The sequence below is a fragment of the Gouania willdenowi genome, chromosome 11, assembly GCF_900634775.1.
Source record: "Gouania willdenowi chromosome 11, fGouWil2.1, whole genome shotgun sequence".
Classification (NCBI taxonomy): domain Eukaryota; kingdom Metazoa; phylum Chordata; class Actinopteri; order Blenniiformes; family Gobiesocidae; genus Gouania; species Gouania willdenowi.
Window position 1 is genome coordinate 2828630 of NC_041054.1, and position 22758 is coordinate 2851387.

Consider the following 22758-nt stretch of genomic DNA (forward strand, 5'->3'; position numbering starts at 1 on the left):
ATAACTGATTGTTGGGTTTGTAAATGTAAAACATCTTCTAATTAAAATAAATACTGTAAGATTTAAACTTTTTAAAACTGAGCTTTGACTTATAAAATGTCTTCCTGCATGTTTGTCTGTTTTACTTGAAGACATACTTCTTGTTTACAGCCAACGTGAAACGTCTCACAGTTTAAGTTTCGTTTTGACAACCTGAGATTTTCCCTTTTAGTTGGCGACAGATGACGTAACGTCCTCTGTGAAATCCTATTGGTGGAGAGAAACCAAGAACGTGTTTTTTTTGTTTTTTTTAATCCACCCTCAAAGGGCTTCAGGAAAAAGGAAACAAGAACAACCGCGCCTGCTCTTCTGACGCAGCGTTGAACCTTCGAGATAAATGTGAAAGAAACAAAAACAGCCAAAATGAAGAATTCATTTTGGCTATTTTTGTTTCTCTGCCTGAGTCTGAGTCTGCTGTCTGTTCCTGTAACTTCAGGTAAGTTTGATTTAATCTTAACATGGTTTCTAGAATTGTTTCTATTCTCAGGACATATGTTTTATGTACAAATTATTGAAACAAAACGATTTATTATTGGTCACTGTTTAAAATTATTATTTGATTTTCGTTTTCAAACTGAAAAACTACAGGTTTTTCAGGGTGAAGAAGTGATAAACAAACATTTAAAAATCTGTTGATTTTAAATTTTTGTTCCTACCAAAAAACAGAAACACCAGAGGACAAAACAAAACAAAAAACGCCATTTTTTTTAAATAGGCAATGGCTATCCGTACGTTTGACATTCTATGGTTTTATCCAGAGCTGTTTAGTGGCTCGTTGTTCTACAACAATGGCGGCTCATGAAGCCTCACGATTTGTCCCGGAAGTGAGCAATTTTTTAACTATAAGACGTTTGAATAATCATATTAGATATTATTATTATTTTTATCAGCGTATCTAAACCCATTAACATGTGGTGTTTTTTAATGACCCCCCCCCCCCTTTTTTTTTAAGTGAAAGAAAATTCAAAGCAATACATACTGTATATAATACATATTAACACATGTTTTAACCAAATTAGCATGTTGGCTTTAACTATGTCAAAAAAAAAAAAAGAACAGATAGCTAGCTTCTATAGTGAGGAATACAGATATAAAAAAAAAACACAAATTGAGAACAGTTACAAAAGAAAGGTGCCTTTCAGTTCAGGTTGTCGAAATATGGAACAATCTAAATGATGACATCAATTATTAAGCTCCCTTAAAGACACAGACCACGTGACCCAAATAATTTCTCAAAATAACAACAAAAACACAGAAAAATGACTCAAAAACTCACACAAATACACTGAAAATAACTCCAAAAACACATTAAAATAAGGAAATACCACATAAACAGACAAAATAAAAATTCAAAGCAATACATATTTTATATAATGGATATTAACACAATTTTTAACCAAATTAATGTTGGCCTTAACTATGTCAAAAAAGCAGGTAAGTTGTTTAATCATTAATACAAATTTACATTGAAGGAAAAAATTTATGGGACTACATCAACATATATATGGTGTACTGTATAAATATTGTAAATCAATGCAGTTATTGACAACAAATTACCAAAAATCCCAGTTATGTCACTAGGAATCAATGGATTTGAATGGCCCTCCACTAACTTCCGGGACAAAATTCAGTCTTTATAACAATGTTATAAATTTTCTTTATAACATTGTAGATGTAGATCATTAAGTGAAACTCACTGAGAGGTTGATCTACATTAAAACATCTACTGACGTCTGTAGTAAAGTTCACTGAATACAAACCTGTGGATAATGTAAAGAAGGAGATGATCATTTAAATGAATCCACTTTTAAGGCTCGATTTTTGTTTTATATTGTTTAATTGTTGAATTATGACGCTGCGCTTAGAAGTCGCGGGTTCAAGTCCCGCTACAGTATTTTTTTATGACATTTTTTGGGACGTATAGATGACTCTGGCGACAATATTACATTAAAAATCAATATAAATGATGCAATGTCAAGCGGCATTTACTGTCTTTATATCCAGTGTAACAGGAGGGCTCTCTATGCAGTCATCCCATGCTGTCACTGAAGTGATGAAGCGACCAAAAAGTGACTAATTACAGGTGATTTAAGCCACTATAGTCACTGAAGACTGAACGCACCTTTAGAACAGGCTCATATTCCTCAAACACCGGCTTATTTCACCCATTACGGTGAATAAATCACTATTTTCCTGGTGGTTGCCATGGCAGTTTGAGTCATCTTCGATCCATTGATGATGGCTTTTTATCGCGCGCGTGCACGTAAGTAACCCAAGGTTTACATACTCAGGGTTGATTAACCCACTTCATACCAGCTGTAATGGAATCTGATACCCAGAGTTTCCCATCGCGGGGTATGTTGACCCAGAGTTTATGGATAGACTGAGAGTTTGTTAACCTTCCTTTATGGAATAAACCTCTGTTGTCGCAACTCTCTCTCTATACGGCTCTGGTTCTATCTGTACGCAGCGCCCCTCATTGGCCAGTTTAGGTCATGTGACTAAGACTAAACCTAACTGTAAAAAATTGTTGCGATATAGGGTTATGACCTAACCTTAACACGCTACGTACGTGTACTTCGGTAAACGTACCAATAGCACCGGGGGTTGTCCGTACGGCAACCGTACGATTAGACACTTTCTTTTTAATATGGTGAGAAAGGAAGTTGTTTTGTTTCAAAATAAGAGCACATATATGAGGACGCTGCTGTATCTCTGGTGCCAAAATATATAAATTATCTCTAAATTTTTCCTGCTGTTTAAAAATGTCTTTGGAACTGTATTCTGAAATTATTTTTGAAATGGTAAAACAAGACAAAAAACACTGCAAATATATTGCACCAAAGTGTGAGTGGAAGGGGTTTGTCAGCAAGATGTGAGGAGATTTTGGATGTTTTTGCACAGAAAAATGTGGTCCTCATATGTGCTCTTATTTTGAAAAGAACAACTTCCTGTCTCACCATAATGAAAAAAGAAATTCCAGAAGACAAAAACAAAAAAATGCCTATTTTTGGTTCTGTTTTTCAATTTTAAATAAAAAATCAAATGATTAATTGTTTATTTGTTTTTGGATTCACTTTTCTGAACAGAAAATTCAATGACCGTTGATAAAGTTCACACACAAAGATTGACTTTGTGTTCAAATTAAAATGAGTCTTTGAGTGTTTTCCAGTCAGAGTTTTAGGTAAATGTAGGTTTGTTTATAAATAAATACAAGCTACTAAAGGATAAAAACTCAAAATTGTTAAACATAGGTTACTGTAGCAACTTATAAAGCACAGCATTATTTTTTATTTATTTATTCAGTTCATTTCCGACATGGTTGCATTCACAGAAATTCATTTGACATTCAGAGCAAAATCACATCATTGTTTTTTTTTTTTTTTTTTTTTTCCCTTTTTCATGCCGGAAAGGGCGACGGAAAAAAGCATTATGCTTATCTAGATCCGTCCCCTAATTTGAACACAGATAATTTTACATCCAACCTCGTTTCTTCCCTTGTTTGTTTTTTGTCCTCTTTTTTTTTTTTTTTTTTTTTGTGGTGGTCGCGTCTGCAGTCATTGTTCCTGTTGTTACTCCTCTTCACAGTCTTTTTCCTCCGTATTTCCACGAGCTTTCTTTTCCAGTCGTTGTTTACGTTCCTCCAACTCTCCAAACGTGAAGTTCTTCAATGGAGAGTTGACTTGAGATCTGTATGCATGTAGAAATGTCCTCCTCGTTTTCTCCTTAAATTGTTTCAGATTATCGGACTGTTGTGTCTCTGCGTCAAGACTGTTCCAGAGGTTCATGGCTCTATACACAGTACTATGTTTGCCAACGTTTGATATGATCCTGTTTGGTCTAAACACATTATTATGTCTGAATTCATAGGGATTTTCATTGTATGTGAAACGTTTTTGGATTTGATGTGGTAATTTTTTTGATGAAGCCCTAAATGCATGTATTTGTGTGTTGTAGTGTATTATTTCTTGCAGTTTTAGGTATTTTGACTTCTCAAATAAATCGTTTGTGTGTGTGTTGTGTGGTACTTTATGTAAAATTCTTATAGCTTTTTTTTGTTGTTTAAATAGTGGTTCAAGATACGTTTTGTAGTTATTACCCCATATTTCAGAGCAGTAATTTAAGTGCGATGCTATGAGTGAAGAATATATTGTTTTAAGTGATTTGGTATGTAGGATTTGTTGAAGCTTCCATAGGATGTAACTGCTTTTGGCAACTTTGTTTTTAACTAGTTGTATATGTTTTTTCCAGGTCAGCTTGTCGTCCATCCACACTCCTAGTGCTCTATATTCTTTTACTTCTTCTATTATTTCCTTGTTTAGTTTCAGTCTTATATCTCCTGTTTTTTTTCTCTTTCCAAAGTTAATGAATTTTGTTTTACTGACGTTTATTTACATCTAACCATGTTTGAATTTTTAATAGTTCTTCATTTGTTGACTCTATTAGAGTTTTAATGTCTTTGCCTGAGCATAGAATGGTTGTGTCATCTGCAAACAACGTTAGTTTGAGGCAATTTGTGACTTTGAAAATGTCGTTTATGTATAGAATGAACAGTTTTGGCCCTAAAATTGAACCCTGTGGAACACCACATTGTATGGTTTGGCATTTTGATGTGTGTTCTTCAAAGTCAACATATTGTCTCCTATTTGTCATATAGCTTTTAATCCATTTTAAGGCGTTGCGCTTTATTCCGTAATTTTGAAGTTTTTCTTCTAGAATATCATGATTAATTGTGTCAAAGGCTTTTTTTAGGTCCAGAAAAATTCCGAATACAAATAGTTTTTTTTCTAAAGCTTCTCTTATATTCTCCGTGATGTCAATTATAGCCATTGCTGTTGAACGTCCTTTTCTAAACCCATATTGTACTTCATGTAGTATATTATTGTCTTCTATAAATTTGTCGAGTCTGTTCATGAACAGTTTTTCCAGAATTTTTGATAGTTGTGGTAATATTGATATAGGTCGATAATTAGTGAAATTACATTTTTCTCCACCCTTGTAAATCGGTCTGATTTTTGCAATTTTCATTTTTTCTGGGAAAACCCCATTCTTGAATGATAGATTACTTATATATGTTAGTGGCGGGGTTATTTCAGCTGTTATGGTTTTTATTAGACTCATAGTTAGATTATTAACGTCTCTGGATTTTTTTGAGGTACAGGTAGTGATTATTCTGTCCACCTCTGCTTCTGTTACTTCTTCGAGTACAAGGTACTTATCAATGTCTTTCTTCTCATTGTCAAAATGGTTCCATTTAAGTGTTGGGTGTTTATTTATTCCTTTCTCTATGTCTTTTCCAGTATTTATGAAAAAACTGTTGAGTTCTTGTGCTATTATGTTTTTATTGTATTCTTTTACATTGTTTATTATAAAATGGTCTGCATTTTTTTCTTTGCATTTACGCATGGTTATGTTGTTTATTATTTCCCACAATTTTTTGTTTTTGTTTTTATTCTCTTTTAATTGTTTTTCATAATATTCTCTTTTTTTTTCTCTTAGTAAATTATTAACTTTGTTTCTGTATTTTTTATAACGTATTTCTGCTTTTAATGTTTTTTCTGTTATATATTTTTTATATAATATGTTTTTCTTTTTGCATACGTTGGCTATTTTCTTATTAATCCATGGTACATTGTTTATTTTACTTTTGGTTGTTATTTGTTTCAAAGGGCAGCATTTATCGTATATTGTCGTTATTGTGTCTGTAAATGTGTCATACGCTACGTTCACGTCTTCTTCCTTGAAAACACTCTCCCACGTCTGTCTTTTTATCTGTTGTTTAAAGTTTTCTAGTTGTTTTTCTCCTTCCAGTCTCCTGTATGTCTGTGTGTTATGATTTTCACGGTTCTTCTTCTCTTTTGCGTTTAGTATCATAAATATTGGTAAATGATCAGAGATGTCATTTATTAATATACCACTCTTTATATCTGTCTTTTGTATGTTTGTGAAGATGTTATCTATCAGTGTTGAGCTGTGTTTATTAATTCTGGTTGGTTGCGTTATGAGAGGTTTTAATCCATTTGTGTACATGCAATTGGCAAAGTCTTCAATGTGTGTATTTTTTAAAGGATTTAAAATGTTTATATTGAAGTCTCCACATATCAGTAATCTCTTATTTTTGATTTCTTCTATCATTTTAGTTAGTTTCTCATTAAATATGTCTATTTTACAGTCAGGTGCACGATACAAACAGCAGATTATTATCTTACGTCCCTCTGGACTTGTAATTTTCACTGTTATACATTCCATTACTTCTTCCACAGTTAAACTCAAAGACTCTATAATCTCCATATCTATATTTTCTTTTATGAATAGTGCTACCCCTCCTCCTGGCTTATGTAATCTGTTCTTATAGACAAATTTATATCCTTTTATCATAAAATCCATGCCTTTTTTTTCATTCATCCAAGTTTCTGATAGTGCTATTATGTCAAACCTATACAAAGTAGAGATGTAATCCTTAATGTCTTCAAAATTTGCATACATACTGCGACAATTACAGTGAACAAGTGACAGACCTTTTTCGTTCTTATTTTCCACTTTGAAGTCATTCTCTGTGTAGTAATGGCAGTTCGTGTATTGTTTCCAATGTGAAAAGTTATTTGGGTCTACTTGATTAATCTCCCGTTGTTGATGTTGATGATGTTGCGGATGATTTTTAGTGATTCTGTCCATATCCATGATTTTTATCAGTGTTCTTGGCTTTTAGGCACCTCATTCGTATTTTTCCAGGTCTTCCATCCTTTGGACTAGAACGGGTTTTCCATTTTCTCCTCCTGGGGGTGTGATGTAAATCCTGCAGCCTCTGGTCCAGTTTTTCACAATTTTTCCTCCTTTCTTCAGTTGGCGTGCCTTCCATGCGATACTTGCATTCTGCTTCGTCAGGTTCTCGTTCATAAACACCATCGTTCCCACAAGTTTTCTTCCTTGTCTCATTATTTCAGCTTTATATTTCACGTTGGTGAATGTAATTTTCACATCTCTGGTGTCTTTGCGTTTTGGCAGCAGCTGGCAGTAGTTGATGTTGTCTGGGTTCACTTCAATGCCTTTCGAGTCCAGGTAATCAATCACCTGTTCTTCAATCGATTTTTCGTCTTCGATGGTCAGATCCTCTGTTTGTCTTGTTGCACTGGCGTAGCTCCTTGGCCTTATCTTTAGGCCCGTGATGATGACATCCTTTTCTCTTTCTTTTCTTTCCAGATCTTCAACCCTCGCATCCAGCGTTTTTATCTTTTCTGCATTCTTTACATTTTCTTCTTTCAGTACCTTGACATCATTCTCCAGTATTTTCAATGATTTCTCCAAGGCATTCGTCATGTTCTCCATCTTCGTAGATAGTTCCTGTCTTAAGGACATGAGATCCTGTCTCATCTCCTGTTTCATGTCCTTAATCATTTCTTTAAGCTCTTCTTTGAATAGCTTAAAGTTCTCTTCCATTTTTGGTGGCATGTCTGGGCCCAGTTTTCTCTCTTCAGATGCAGCTGGTCGCTGCTCGCTGGTAGTCAAGGTCGCGTTATCAGACGGGAGTATAGCTTTCCCGGAGAGCTCTGAAAACACATCTGCTCTCTTCCTTGGCAAAAACAGCATAGAACAGCAGTAACTCCTCACAGCAAAAAGTTACATATTAGAGCCAGAACAAATAATCAGCCGATGTTGATTAATTATTAATGGCTGAAATCGGCATAATTATTTAACCACACCTATTAATTGTTCAGCAACTTGTAATAACCGTAGTGTAAAATATGTTAAGTACTGTATATGTCAGGCCTTTAGCTGTTGAACAGTTTCATCTATTGTTTTTGGGTTCACTGTAATAAACTCTGATAATGTAGTTGACTCCTCCCCCTTAGTGGCTGAAGATTTTTGTGATTTTGTTGGTTTGTGCTGATGTTTGACCTTATTGATTGTATTTTTTCATTGAAAAATACAATCAATAAGTTGTAAATCTGAATGAATGACTCTGACTTTTTCTTACAGTGCTGCACACTCTGAGATATTTCTACACGGCTTCCTCTGACGTACCAAACTTCCCAGAGTTTGTGGTTGTTGGTTATGTTGATGATGTTCAGATTATTCACTACGACAGTAACAACAGGACAGCAGTGCCAAAACAGGACTGGATGAAAGACATAACAGATCAACAGTACTGGAAGAGAGAGACTGGTAAATTCATGGATGATCAGCAAAGGTTCAAAGACAACATTGAAATTGCAAAGCAGCGTTTCAACCAAACTGGAGGTTTGTTAAAGTTCTCTTGTTCTTTCTAATGCTGATGTGTGACAGTGTGTGTTAATGCTTGTTGTGTCGCTGTAAACAGACGTGTGGACCTGTGTTGGGAGTAACACATTACAAAAGTAACTAGTTAAAGTAATATGTTCCTGTTTTCAGTAAGGCAATAATATAACGCATTCCTGAAACAAAAATCATCAATATATTACTCGTTAAAATCTTAAGTTACATGTAGACTTTAATGAATTCCACTGACATTCAAATGAAAATGAAAGACGGAACCATAAATTCTGGCGTAGAAGAAGAAACTCTGTTTTGATAGAATAACTTAGGACGTGAGCATAGCCACATGGATATTATATTATTTAGACAAAAGGTTTTGGTTTAAGTTATATAAACTTTTATTTGGTATATAACCTTTTTGGCTCTGAGGTAAATTTTATGTCTTATTTCAATTAGATTAAAAATTATTTACAGTTATAGTTTACATTTCCAGCCATTTGTTTTATGATTGTATTCCTAGAGGATGTTTTTGCTAGCCTATGTTTAGACATTGTTTTGCAAATGTTGCACATTTTCAAGTATTAATTATATGTTTACATTGTTAAATAATAATATGTTAAGGTTATGAAAACTGATTCAAAGGTCAATAAAATATTGTTAGAAAAAGGCAAATGTTTTGTGGTGTCACATTTGTAGATATTAATCTGTAATTATATCAATGTAATAACATTAGTATTTTAAAATGACTCCACAAAACATAAATGTGATATTAGCTAGAAGTAACTTAAAGTAGTGTAACTGTTACATTTTGGAGATGGTAATATTGTAATACAAATATGGTACGTTTTCATGCCTGTAACTAGTAAAATAAAATGTATTACAATTTTAGAGTAACTTGCCCAACACTGGTGTGGACACACACTGAAAACGTCTCCTTCAAACCCTGAATAGAAAGCACAGCATCACTAAGTGAATGCTGCAGGAACCATTCCCAAAGCTGGAAAAATGCTGATGTCAGCACTTCCTCTGTCGTCCCTCAGAGTCACTAGATTCTCCATTGTTGTGTATTGTGGATGTGATGACCTTAAAGGTGTCAGTGAGAGACTTGAAGCTCTTCTGTTTCCACAGTCACATGTAGTAGCGCCTCCTGTTGGTGAGATAAAGTAATGCAGCTGTGTTTTGTGTTGCTCCTAAAACTGGATCCAACTTTTAGATCTTTGTTCACATTCAGGCTTCAAAAGTCTTTAAAGTGGCTCCATGTCAGAATGGAGGCCTGCAGTGCTGAAAGGATTTGGTAAAGAATCAAACAGATGATCAATAGAAACACATTTACAATCAGATCAGACACATTTTTAGAACAATCTTCATCTATTTGTGGATTCATGATCAATAATGTGTGTGTGTTGATGACAGACTGTCTGTGACTCACTTTGTCTTTAATGTGCTCTCTGTCTGTCTCTCTCAGGTGTTCATATTGGCCAGTATATGTATGGCTGTGAATGGGATGATGAGACTGGAGATGTTGATGGTTATGATCAGTATGGTTATGATGGAGAAGACTTCATCAGTCTGAACCTGAAAAAAGAGACATGGATCGCTGCCAAACAACAGGCTTTCATCACTAAAGTCAAGTGGGACCATGACATGGCTATGATGTCAGACTATAAATACTACTATACTCAGATTTGTCCTGATTGGCTGAAGAAGTACGTGAACGCTGGGCGGAGCTCCCTGATGAGAACAGGTAAACTCCCCTGAGCTTCCTTTGCTGCAGACACATGAACACAACAATGTTCCTCTGTCTTTATCTGTTAGAATGAAAAGTGTGATCACAGTGAGTGTAAATCACCTGTATCTGTATCTCTCTCTACACAACAACACACTTTGATTTCTCTCTTTCTCTCTCACACATTTCACTGATTTCACTTTAAACTCTTGTCTTTGTTTGTCCTTTGATTGAGCTTTTATTTTGGTACATCTGGTGAATTTTCATATTAGCTAAATATTCAGTTTCACCCGTGACATTTAGATTTAACATTTAGCATTTAGATTTATCATTTAGATTTAGATTTAACATTTAGCTTTAGCATTAAGATGTAATATTTAAACGTATCATTTTGATTGAACATTTTGATTTAATAATTTAGATTTAGCATTTAATATTTAATATTGACATTATATTTTTACGAGAAAAGGAAATATCAAATATTGCTGTAAATCTGTTCAAAAGTAACATAAAAAATTCACATGTTTTTTAGACGTAGTTTGTTGTTAATGTTGCTCAAAGTTTGTGTTTATTTCATCATGATCAACTTTCCAATGGGCGTCCCATAGATATTTGCTGTAAAGCACAAACAGCAGCAGTAACACACTGAACATCCTTTCAATGAGCTGCTGTTCAAAGCTCACAGTGACTCTTTCCTTCACCACATTCAGGCTGAGATGTTCTCAGATCAACTCTTCCTCCTTCCTTCCTTCTCCTGCTCTTCATCATTAAAGCTCACTGTGTGCTCCTTCTCTTTCCTCTGCAGATCTTCCCTCCATCAAGCTCCTCCAGAGGACTCCCTCCTCTCCAGTCACCTGCCACGCTACAGGTTTCTACCCCCGCTATGCTGTGATGTTCTGGAGGAAAGACCAGGAGGAGGTGTTTGAGGGCGTGGACCACGGAGAGATGCTCCCCAACCATGATGGGAGCTTCCAGATGAGCGTTGACCTGAACATTTCTCTGATCAGAGCTGAAGACTGGAGCAGGTACGACTGTGTGTTTCAGCTTAAAGGTGTGGAGGAAGATCTCACAGTCACTCTGGACAAAAGTGTGATTTTAAGCAACTGGAGAAAGTCTGATGGAGGTGAGAGACTCACTGACTTCACACTCAGAGCTGACTCACACAAAGCAGCATCACACTGTTGTTGTTGTTGTTGTGTAGGTGTTGGAGGTGTTGTAGGTGGTGTTGTTGGAGGTCTTGTTGTTGTGCTGCTGTTGATGGCCATCACTGGATTCTTCCTGTGGAGGAAGAGCTGTCCAGGTAAAATAAATAAAAACTGTTTTCATAAAATTTTTATTTGACTTTGATTGAAAGTATTTTAACTTTGCTCTAAATTATCTTTTTTGTTGATGTATTTTCTTTTTTTGTAGGTGTTAAAAAGGGTTTTTTTGTTCACTCAGAAGAGAAGAAAGTAAAGAACCCAAACATTCAGCGACAGGGTAAATAAATCTGAGCTTTGATCATTAAGGGCTTATACTACAAAGCCAGATAATTATATCCTGGATTTATCTCTGTTAGTGGGCTTCACCTAACCAAACATTGTCTGTCAGACAGAAGCTGTCCTATGAATCTAGATTACAACTCATTAAGTTAAGTGAGTTGATTTCAGCCTGGCTACGTGTGCTCTTATGACAGAGGAGTAGATTACAGCGTCAGACCAATCACAATCATGGAGAAACTGTGGAGAGAGATTTACGTCACAATTGAGGAAAAATATGAAGAATTAAAATTCATAATTCAGACCAAAAACTACATTGTTGCTGCAGTAAAAGCAGAGAGTAAATAATGCAGGAATTGATGAGTGTTAATGCTTAAATTAGTGAGATTATAAATGGAGAATAAACAAACACTATGATTAGTTTCACTTTCACTTTGTCTGTGGCTCTGATGCTACATTTATATAGATCAGCCTAAATCATAAGGTGGATAATATTCATCTTACAGGACTGAGGATCTTAGCATCACCACAGAATACATGAATTAATTCATTAATTTATTTATTTATTGGTCTGAAAGCGTCCGATGCACACAGGCTTTATCAGATAACTTATTTTACTTATTTTACTTTCAGTTCATCAGATATAAATCTCTATATTTCCTATAGTAGAGGTAGACAACTTTTATCACAGCAGGGCTGGAAAAAATGTGTTTGTTCAGAGGGTCACATGATCAACATTCATGTTAGCATTTAGAATAATGAGCGATATGAGCATTAATACAGGAAAGAACAAAGAGTTTCTAGTAATTTTTTGTATTTTTCTGTGATTTTCTACATTTACTTTGGGGGGAACATAAAATTAGACCGAGGGCCACATGTGACCCCCGGGCCACTAGTTGCCTATGTGTGTCCTATAGGATGTCATCAGGTAAATGAAAGGTTTGCATCAATGTCTAAATATTTTCTCTCCTGTCAGCGTCACATCAGATCCACACAGTGACGTGTTCACAATGATCCTCCTTTTATTGGACAGAGAACTGATTGGTCAGGAGGCGGAAAGTTACCATGGTGATTTAGCTCCGTAATATGTTAGCTAGCTTTGTAGGACAGCACACACTGATTAAATCCTGGAAGTTAGCGCGATAAGTAGAAATCTAGCTTCGTAGTATAAGCCCTAACAGTCTTTATATCTGTGATTTAGTGGATTAATAACCATTGATTTCTTTCTTTATTATTATTTTTCTTCATAGTGTCAGAGGAGATCAAACCCCCTGTGGAAACTACTGACAGTCCACTGATGAATGGTTAGTCCATGTACCTCTGATGCTGTTCTGTCTCTATGTTTGACCATTTGTGTGGTTTTACAGTCAAAAACAAAGTTTACAGAGATTTGTTTTTGTTGTAAATCTAAATCCCTGCAGAATGGGTCCATGGGTCATAGTTCATGTCATGTGCATCCTCATCATACACTATAGTGTACTGGTCCATGTATGTTTGTGGTCATTGGGTTTTCTGTTCACAAAAGGAAACCAAATAACAAAATAAGTGGTTACCGTAATTTATTTTTGTTTTTTTAAATTCAAAAATTAAAATTCAAGAGATTTTGAGAATGGTTAAACAAAACTTTAAATAGCAGTTGGTTTTCATTATCTGATTCTAAAAATAAACGACTGTTTTTTCATTCGGTGCAACTGGAAGTTGCCGTTTTCAAAGTAAAAGCGCGCATGAGGATGGTATTGTGTTCAGTGCTGGTTTATGATTAGAACAAATTATTTTGAGGATACGGCGCTAAAATAGCACCGACTGCCACCACAGGCACTGTGTAAATTCTGGTTCTATTAGCGATTGAGTTCCATTCTTTGTGGATGTGCAGACCCTAAGTATCATAACTGGTGTAAACTGGACAGTTTCTTCATGTTTGCTGAATTCACAAAAAGTTATTGAAGAAATTAAAATCCTTCTGACCATAATTGTATTTCTCTGAGAATCAGTGTTAATGCTGCTGCTGATCTGTTTCATAAATATAAAAGACTTTTCTATCAACAACTACTTGGTTTTTAACCCACGTTCTGTTTTTATTGTTTTACAGATGTCAAGGTTTTAACAGTCATTTCCAGGTCATCTGTAAGAAGCGTCTCCAGCGAAGAAAGCGTCTCCAGCGAAGAAAGCGTCTCCAGCTTTGGGAGTGACACACCACTGATAAAATCTTAAAAGCTGCACTCTTTAAAATCTCTTCTAATCATTCTGTGTACACTCTGTATCCCTGGAAATATTCATCCTCAAAAACGAGATTCATTTTAGAAAGATTACTGATATGGAAATTTGCACAATGTCATATGTAAAGTAAGTTTATTTCAGAGCTCTGGTATGAAGATGTACAAATACAATGGTCCCTCAGGAAACAAAAAGAAAGAGTGTCCACACTCAGTAACAATTCTCACTGACTGTGAAACACAAGGTACTGGAAGGAAACCGGATGAAACGGGGCTCTGAGAAGCAGGAAGAGGAGAAGTGTATATATATATATATATATTCACAAGCATCCATATTGGTATCAATAAGTTCTGGATACAATATGCATAGAATTCTGCTATAATGTATACATTTATATAAGGAAATATGACCTCATTCATGCTTTTAAATGTAAATAGTTCCTTTAACCTGCACAAATGCGCTTCAGTAATGTGATGAATTATAGGTGAAATTGGCTGAAGGCATATTAAACACAGACAAGGCACAACATTTAGTCATTTTTAAAGCTTTTTTAAAAGCGTTTCGATCGTTACTTTCTTTTAATAAGCATGCAGACTAATGCTGATATAAACGTCATATCCGTGTGTGTCTCCAGGATCTCTGCTGTGTAGTTGTTTTCAGAGCACACAGGGGGGCAGACGTCACCTGTTTGATAAATGCTGAGACTTTGGTTTCCAGAGGGTGAATTGATGTATTTGCTCAGTGAACTGCTGTCAATATTTGTATTATGGGGGTTAAATGTGTTTTAATAAAGTCAGTAGAATAAAAGGGAAGCTTAACTCTAGTAAAAGTGTAAAGGTGTTACAGTTTATTCCTTGTTGAGCATGAAATGACATAATTATGGATGATGTCACATATTCATGGGGCGCTGAATGTAAAAACTTGGTCGCTGTTTCATAGCCTACTTTTTTACTTTTAGCTAACTTTCCTCACATTTAGCTAACTTTTCTTTCATTTAAGACAGAAATTCATGTAAAACAATGTTTCATATCATTGTTAAAAATGTGTAGACATGAAAAATAAATGTTAAATCTAAATGTTAAAACCAAATGTAAAAGTTAAATCGAAATGTAAATGTTAAATTTAAATGTTAAATCCAAATGTAAATATTAGATCTAAATGATAAATTTAAATCTAAATGTGAAATTGGTTGCCAGGTGTAAAGCTAAATGTTTAGAAATTATACGAAGTGGGAAGGCGATGGCAACACCCACACCCCACCCTCAAATGTCTTTGGTTACAGCATTTTGGTACTTTCAGTGAATCTATGTCTGATGAACTGTGTGAGAACAGTTGTCCACACATTCCCTCAGCTTATGTGCTGCCCATACATCAGTCATTACCGCTCTTTTGAGTTTGTGAGTTCGGCGCAATCCCGCAATGTCTCTTCCTCCACCACACTCACTGAACCAGAGTCAATGATGTGGGCGTGGCCTCTTGATTGTCAGGTGCTGACCTGCCCACTTTGCATGACTTATAAAGATTAAGCCTTATACTTGGCAATGGAGTTAACATTTAGATTTAACATTTAGATTTAATATTTAGTTTTAGATTTAACATTTAGATTTACATTTAACATTTGGATTTAATATTGAGCTTTAGATTCAACATTTAAATTTAGATTTAATGCTGTGGCGGTTTTGTTGTTGGCTTACGCGTGCTGTGTAGAGTGGATGCTATTGTGGCCAAAAAATAAAGAAAGTGAAGTACCAAAAGGCATTGAAGTCCTGTTGGATTTTCCAATCCATTTATTGCAGATGAAATGACCAATAAAACCAGGTTGTAGATATTGCAGGGTATGAAATAGCAAAACACTCCATACATTCGGCATGATCGCACGGTAAAAACCGTTTGTTCTCCAGCACCACACCTGACCCTCATTACAGCCTCTTTTTCTGGTTGATTAGGGCAGAGCCACTCCTCAAGCGCCCTCTACTGCTGAAATGGCTCCACCATTTAGATTTAATATTTAGCTTTAGATTTAACATTTAGATTCAGAATTAGATTTAATTTTGAGCTTTAGGTTTAATGTTTAGATTTACATTTAATATTGAGATTTTACATTTACATTTATTTGTGTACATGCCAGTATTTTTTGTTAACAATGAGAACACATGAATTTCTGTCTCAAATTAAATAAAAATAAGCTTAATGTGAGGAAAATAAAAGAAATGTTCAAATATGTCAGCTATGAAATGTACATTCTGCACCCCAAACATATTCACCTGAATTCACACATTAGATTAAGAGAAGGAACAGCTGCGTGTGAAGAAGCTCATTACACCTGTGCTGGAGAACCTGAGTTTGTGACTTCTACCCAGTAACAGTGAAGAAAAAAATCCCATTGGCTGAACAGGAGGCTGATGGTCACGTGACGCCTCTGTGTGTTTTGGGAGCGCACAGTGTTGATCCACAGGAAAGAAGTCAGTGCTCACCTCCACCATGAACACCTTCATCTTTGTGCTTCTCCTGGGAACACCCGGCGTGACAGCAGGTCAGTCCACATTCATTTTCACACTTTACTGTCTTTATGTGAGGAGGAATGGAAAGCTTTGTTTGACGCTCTCTGACGTCACTTTACAGCCTGGAGTTAGACTCACTTATTCACACTGGGACAACTTTACACCTACAACACTATCATCTGCTCTCTTTCAACACTTTCACATCATTTATTATTATTTTTTAACGCTTTCAAACACACGTTTATTAACGAGTCCGTGACGAAAACTTAATTTTTTTTATTTATCTTTTTCATTTTTAACCTGCTCAACAAAGGTGCACGTCACGTGACGTCAGTCAACCACATTCACTGAGAATAAAGTTCAGTTTAATGCACACTCCGAAACACAGAAATACCAAGATTGGAGGAAAAGGAGAATTTAATTTAATTAATTTTATTTTTAATATGTAAACTTATTTAATCAAACTTTTAAAATCTATATCTGGAGCAGAATAAACATTTTTTGTTGAGTAATATGGTGTTCCGATTGTAAAGTTGCTCATGCTAAAATAAACAGCAACTTTTTGCAACATTTAGTTACAAACCACGTTTTAAAAGCATCTTTTTTAAGTTACTTTTGAACCAGTTTTACTTACAGCAATATGTGAAATTTGTGATATTTACTTTTCTCATAAAAACTTCTGACAGTCCACTGATGAATGGTTAGTCCATGTACCTCTGATGCTGTTCTGTCTCTATGTTTGACCATTTGTGTGGTTTTACAGTCAAAAACAAAGTTTACAGAGATTTGTTTTTGTTGTAAATCTAAATCCCTGCAGAATGGGTCCATGGGTCATAGTTCATGTCATGTGCATCCTCATCATACACTATAGTGTACTGGTCCATGTATGTTTGTGGTCATTGGATTTTCTGTTCACAAAAAGGAAACCGAAAAACAAAATAAGTGGTTATTTGATTTTTGTTTTTTTTAAATTAATTTTTTTTAATTCAAGACATTTTGAGAAGGGTTCAACAAAAATATAAATAGCAGTTGATTTTCATTATCTGATTCAAAAAAATAAACGATAGAAAATAAACGCCTGATTTTCATTAGGTGCAACCGGAAGTTGCCATTTTCAAAGTAAGAGCGCGTATGAGAACAATATTGTGTTCTGGCAAGAGCACAAAAATATTTAGTCCAGACTAAAATGTCTTTGGAATCTAACTCTGAGGTGTTTTTTGACATGACAGAAAAATCATCTGCAGAAATCTCTGCATGCATATCACACCCAGGGTGGAAGAGGTTTACCTGCTATCAGGTTGTCTTCCTTGAGACAATGTGTCATTTATTTTACTGTTTCAAGAGGAAAAAAACAATAACAACCTTAATGACCTGCTGTCAGTCTGTCATAGAAATATGTGGGAAAAACATGTGATGTTTATTATTATTTTTTAAAAGTGTTTTGATTGTCAATTTCTTTTAATAAGCGTAATTTTTTACAGGTGATGAGGTTCGATCAGTCACTTCCAGTTCATCTGAAGAAAACGTCTCCAGCACTGGGAGCAACACACCGCTGATACAACTTAAAAGCTGCACTCTTTAAAATTTCTTCTAATCATTCTGTGTACACTCTGTAACCATGGAAATATTCATCCTCACAAACAAGATTTATTTTTAAAAAGCTTAGTGATATGGAAATTTGCACAATGTCTTCTGTAAATTAAGTTTATTTCAGAGCTCTGGTATGAAGATGGTACACATGCAGTGGTCCCTCAGGAAACAAAAAGAAAGAGTGTCCACACTCAGTAACAATTCACATCTATTATAATAGAAACCAAGGAAGGCTGCTATTGGCTAACGACATAAACAAAGGTAAAGGGATTCTTACTGACTGTGAAACACAAGGTACTGGAAGGAAACTGAATGAAACGGAGCTCTGAGAAGTCTTAATTTATATAAATATATACTGTATATTAGTCTTAATTTATATATATATATACTGTATATTAGTCTTAATTTATATATATATAATGTATATTAGTCTTAATTTATATATATATACTGTATATTAGTCTTAATTTTGTTTGGCGTTTTGTCTTAACTTTCCAGTCCTGTTTTTTTAGTTTTTCTCAGTGGTTCTAATTCTCTTCAGTAGGAAAGCCTGTAAGGAAGAATTTAGAAATAGAAAGTGATTATAATAAGGGGGAAAAAAATCACAATCTTTTAGTCTTGATTATGTTTTTGTTAGAATGTTTTTAGTTTTAATTGTATTTTTTAGTCTTTTTTTTATTTAAAAAAAGTCTTTATTATAATTTTAGTCTTATTTCTTTTCTCTCAACTGTTTTTTACCAGTCCTATTTTTTTTTAAAACTTATTTATGTTTAATGCTCAAATAATAAATAAATATAAGTTTATATATATACCATTAGTCTTTAATTAGAAGGTTTTTACATTTATAAATGAGTTATTACAGTTAATTAATTTACTGCTGATTTAAAGCAATACAAGTTACGTACAAGAATAGTGATTGATCAGTTTTCAATTATTATGGTGTATGCGCAATTTGATTTATTTGGTATTTGTATATGAGTTGTTTAATGTGTATTAAATTTAGTATTTAAAAGTGAAAACAGACTTTTTTTTATTTGTTAATTCATTATAAGATTTTGCTTGGTTTTAAACTGACTGTCCCTAAGGTTGTTTATATCTGACTTGTATCATTGCTTATGTAAAGCTTGTGTTGTTAGAATTAGTTTTAATCAGATGTTTTGAAACTTTTTGTCCTTGTTCCAAAAAAAAAAAAAAGAAAGAAAAGGTCTTGAAAAAGTTGATCAGACTGAGGATATATTTAACTAAAATCAATATTTAAGGCTCTGTAATGTAAGGACATTTAATATAAGGATAGTATGTCTTAAAGAGACAATAAATGAATAAAGTAATATTTTATATCAACACGTGTTTTTCTTTCTCTCTGATATAAAAAAACAAAAACAAACTATGGCGATACAGCACGTGTTCATTCCTTGCAGGAAACAACTGAGAGTTGCGTAATATGAGGTTGTTTTTTTATAGATGTAGGTGTGGCCTATTCAAATATACCAGCAGCCAGTTTAGCGACACTACCCTGAATCCTGTTGGTCCACTTTATCTTCAGCACACAACAAACAGTCTCTGTACTTTTTTTTTAAATCCATTCTCAAAGTTCTTCAGGAAGAAGGAAACAAGAACAACCTCACCTGCTCTTCTGAAGAAGAGTTGAACCTTCGAGATAGATGTGAAAGAAACAAAAACAGCCAAAATGAATTCTTCATTTTGGCTGTTTTTGTTTCTCTGCCTGAGTCTGAGTCTGAGTCTGCTGTCTGTTCCTGTAACTTCAGGTAAGTTTGATTAAATATTAACATGATTTTTAGAATTGTTTCTATTCTCAGGACATATGTTTTATGTACAAATTATTGAAACAAAACGATTTATTATTAGTCACTGTTTAAAATTATTATTTGATTTTCGTTTTCAAATTGAAAAACAACAGGTTTTTCAGGGTGAAGAAGGGATAAACAAACATTTAAAAATCTGTTGATTTTAAATTTTTGATCCTAAAACCAAAAAACAGAAACACCAGAGGACAAAAACAAAACAAAACAAAAAATGCCCATTTTTTAACAGGTATGTACGTTTGCCGTATCAATAAACCGACGTTCTATGGTTTTATCCAGAGCTGTATAGAGAGAGAGTTGTTACAACTCCAGTGGTTCGTTGTTCTACAACAATTGCGGCTCATGAAGCCTCACATTTTGTCTCGGAAGTGAGCAATTTTTTAACTTTAAGACGTTTTAATAATCATATTAGATATTATTATTTTTTATCATCGTATCTAAACACATTAACGTGTTGTGTTTTTTTTTTAATTTTTGTTCCTACCAAAAAACAGAAATACCAGAGGGCAACATTGTCCGTGAACTAAACCTGGTCACTGGCAGGTTTTATCAAAGAAACCCTGGGTTTCTACCTGGCTCCGCCCACCTGAACACCGTTTCTGAACACTTTAATAAACCTTAATACTTTTCTCTGAAACACATTAGTAACATCACACACCAAAGGGATGTCTAAAGGGATAAAAACTCAAAATTGTTAAACATAGGTTACTGTGGCAACTTATAAAGCACAGCATAGAGCGGCAGTAACTCCTCACAGCAAAAAGTTACATATTAGAGCCAGAACAAATAATCAGCCGATGTTGATTAATTATTAATGGCTGAAATCGGCAAAATTATTCTACCACACCTATTAATTGTTCAGCAACTCATAATAACCGTAGTGTAAAATATGTTAAGTACTGTATATGTCAGGCCTTTAGCTGTTGAACAGTTTCCTCTATTGTTTTTGGGTTCACTGTAATAAACTCTGATATTGTAGTCGACTCCTCCCCCTTAGTGGCTGAAGATTTTTGTGATTTTGTTGGTTTGTGCTGATGTTTGACCTTATTGATTGTATTTTTTCATTGAAAAATACAATCAATAAGTTGTAAATCTGAATGAATGACTCTGACTTTTTCTTACAGTGCTGCACACTCTGAGATATTTCTACACGGGTTCCTCTGACGTACCAAACTTCCCAGAGTTTGTGGTTGTTGGTTATGTTGATGATGTTCAGATTATTCACTACGACAGTAACAGCAGGACAGCAGTGCCCAAACAGGACTGGATGAAAGACATAACAGATCAACAGTACTGGGAGAGAGAGACTTGGAGAGCCATGGAAGATCAGCAGACGTTCAAAGTCAACCTTGAAACTGCAAAGCAGCGTTTCAACCAAACTGGAGGTTTGTTAAAGTTCTCTTGTTCTTTCTAATGCTGATGTGTGACAGTGTGTGTTAATGCTTGTTGTGTAGCTGTAAACAGACGTGTGGACCTGTGTTGGGAGTAACGCATTACAAAAGTAACAAGTTAAAGTAATATATTCCTGTTTTCAGTAAGGCAATAATATAACGCATTCCTGAAACAAAAATCATCAATATATTACTCGTTAAAATCTTAAGTTACATGTAGACTTTAATGAATTCCACTGACAAAATTGCTGATGTCAGCACTTCCTCTGTCGTCCCTCAGAGTCACTAGATTCTCCATTGTTGTGTATTGTGGATGTGATGACCTTAAAGGTGTCAGTGAGAGACTTGAAGCTCTTCTGTTTCCACAGTCACATGTAGTAGCGCCTCCTGTTGGTGAGATAAAGTAATGCAGCTGTGTTTGTGTTGCTCCTAAAACTGGATCCAACTTTTAGATCTTTGTTCACATTCAGGCTTCAAAAGTCTTTAAAGTGGCTCCATGTCAGAATGGAGGCCTGCAGTGCTGAAAGGATTTGGTAAAGAATCAAACAGATGATCAATAGAAACACATTTACAATCAGATCAGACACATTTTTAGAACAATCTTCATCTATTTGTGGATTCATGATCAATAATGTGTGTGTGTTGATGACAGACTGTCTGTGACTCACTTTGTCTTTAATGTGCTCTCTGTCTGTCTCTCTCAGGTGTTCATATTGGCCAGTATATGTATGGCTGTGAATGGGATGATGAGACTGGAGATGTTGATGGTTATGATCAGTATGGTTATGATGGAGAAGACTTCATCAGTCTGAACCTGAAAAAAGAGACATGGATCGCTGCCAAACAACAGGCTTTCATCACTAAAGTCAAGTGGGACCATGACATGGCTATGATGTCAGACTATAAATACTACTATACTCAGATTTGTCCTGATTGGCTGAAGAAGTACGTGAACGCTGGGCGGAGCTCCCTGATGAGAACAGGTAAACTCCCCTGAGCTTCCTTTGCTGCAGACACATGAACACAACAATGTTCCTCTGTCTTTATCTGTTAGAATGAAAAGTGTGATCACAGTGAGTGTAAATCACCTGTATCTGTATCTCTCTCTACACAACAACACACTTTGATTTCTCTCTTTCTCTCTCACACATTTCACTGATTTCACTTTAAACTCTTGTCTTTGTTTGTCCTTTGATTGAGCTTTTATTTTGGTACATCTGGTGAATTTTCATATTAGCTAAATATTCAGTTTCACCCGTGACATTTAGATTTAACATTTAGCATTTAGATTTATCATTTAGATTTAGATTTAACATTTAGCTTTAGCATTAAGATGTAATATTTAAACGTATCATTTTGATTGAACATTTTGATTTAATAATTTAGATTTAGCATTTAATATTTAATATTGACATTATATTTTTACGAGAAAAGGAAATATCAAATATTGCTGTAAATCTGTTCAAAAGTAACATAAAAAATTCACATGTTTTTTAGACGTAGTTTGTTGTTAATGTTGCTCAAAGTTTGTGTTTATTTCATCATGATCAACTTTCCAATGGGCGTCCCATAGATATTTGCTGTAAAGCACAAACAGCAGCAGTAACACACTGAACATCCTTTCAATGAGCTGCTGTTCAAAGCTCACAGTGACTCTTTCCTTCACCACATTCAGGCTGAGATGTTCTCAGATCAACTCTTCCTCCTTCCTTCCTTCTCCTGCTCTTCATCATTAAAGCTCACTGTGTGCTCCTTCTCTTTCCT

General features: G+C 34.8%; 2 protein-coding genes across 2 annotated transcripts in view; both read left to right on the plus strand.

Annotated features, from left to right (window-relative positions):
• Nucleotides 1-323: 323 nt before the first annotated feature.
• Nucleotides 324-13777, plus strand: LOC114472533 (class I histocompatibility antigen, F10 alpha chain-like). The gene is made up of 8 exons (XM_028461853.1): nt 324-475; nt 8017-8277; nt 9737-10015; nt 10803-11120; nt 11199-11297; nt 11408-11476; nt 12726-12779; nt 13565-13777. The coding sequence occupies exons 1-8, from the start codon at nt 403-405 to the stop codon at nt 13684-13686; spliced, it is 1275 nt and encodes a 424-aa protein (XP_028317654.1). The 5' UTR covers nt 324-402; the 3' UTR covers nt 13687-13777.
• Nucleotides 13778-20733: 6956 nt separating this feature from the next.
• Nucleotides 20734-22758, plus strand: part of LOC114472539 (H-2 class I histocompatibility antigen, alpha chain-like) — a 57650-nt gene continuing 55625 nt past the window's right edge. The window contains exons 1-2 of the mRNA XM_028461863.1: nt 20734-20988; nt 21699-21977. Of these exons, the coding sequence (XP_028317664.1) occupies nt 20871-20988; nt 21699-21977 (397 nt within the window). The 5' untranslated portion in view covers nt 20734-20870. The remainder of the gene's footprint in view (nt 20989-21698; nt 21978-22758) is intronic.

Coding starts and splice junctions, on each gene's coding strand:
- LOC114472533 (XM_028461853.1), top strand. CDS start 403: ATGAAGAATTCATTTTGGCTATTTTTGTTTCTCTGCCTGAGTCTGAGT. Junction 11,298..11,407: donor GTGGAGGAAGAGCTGTCCAG/GTAAAATAAATA, acceptor CTTTTTTTGTAG/GTGTTAAAAAGGGTTTTTTT. Junction 12,780..13,564: donor TGACAGTCCACTGATGAATG/GTTAGTCCATGT, acceptor ATTGTTTTACAG/ATGTCAAGGTTTTAACAGTC.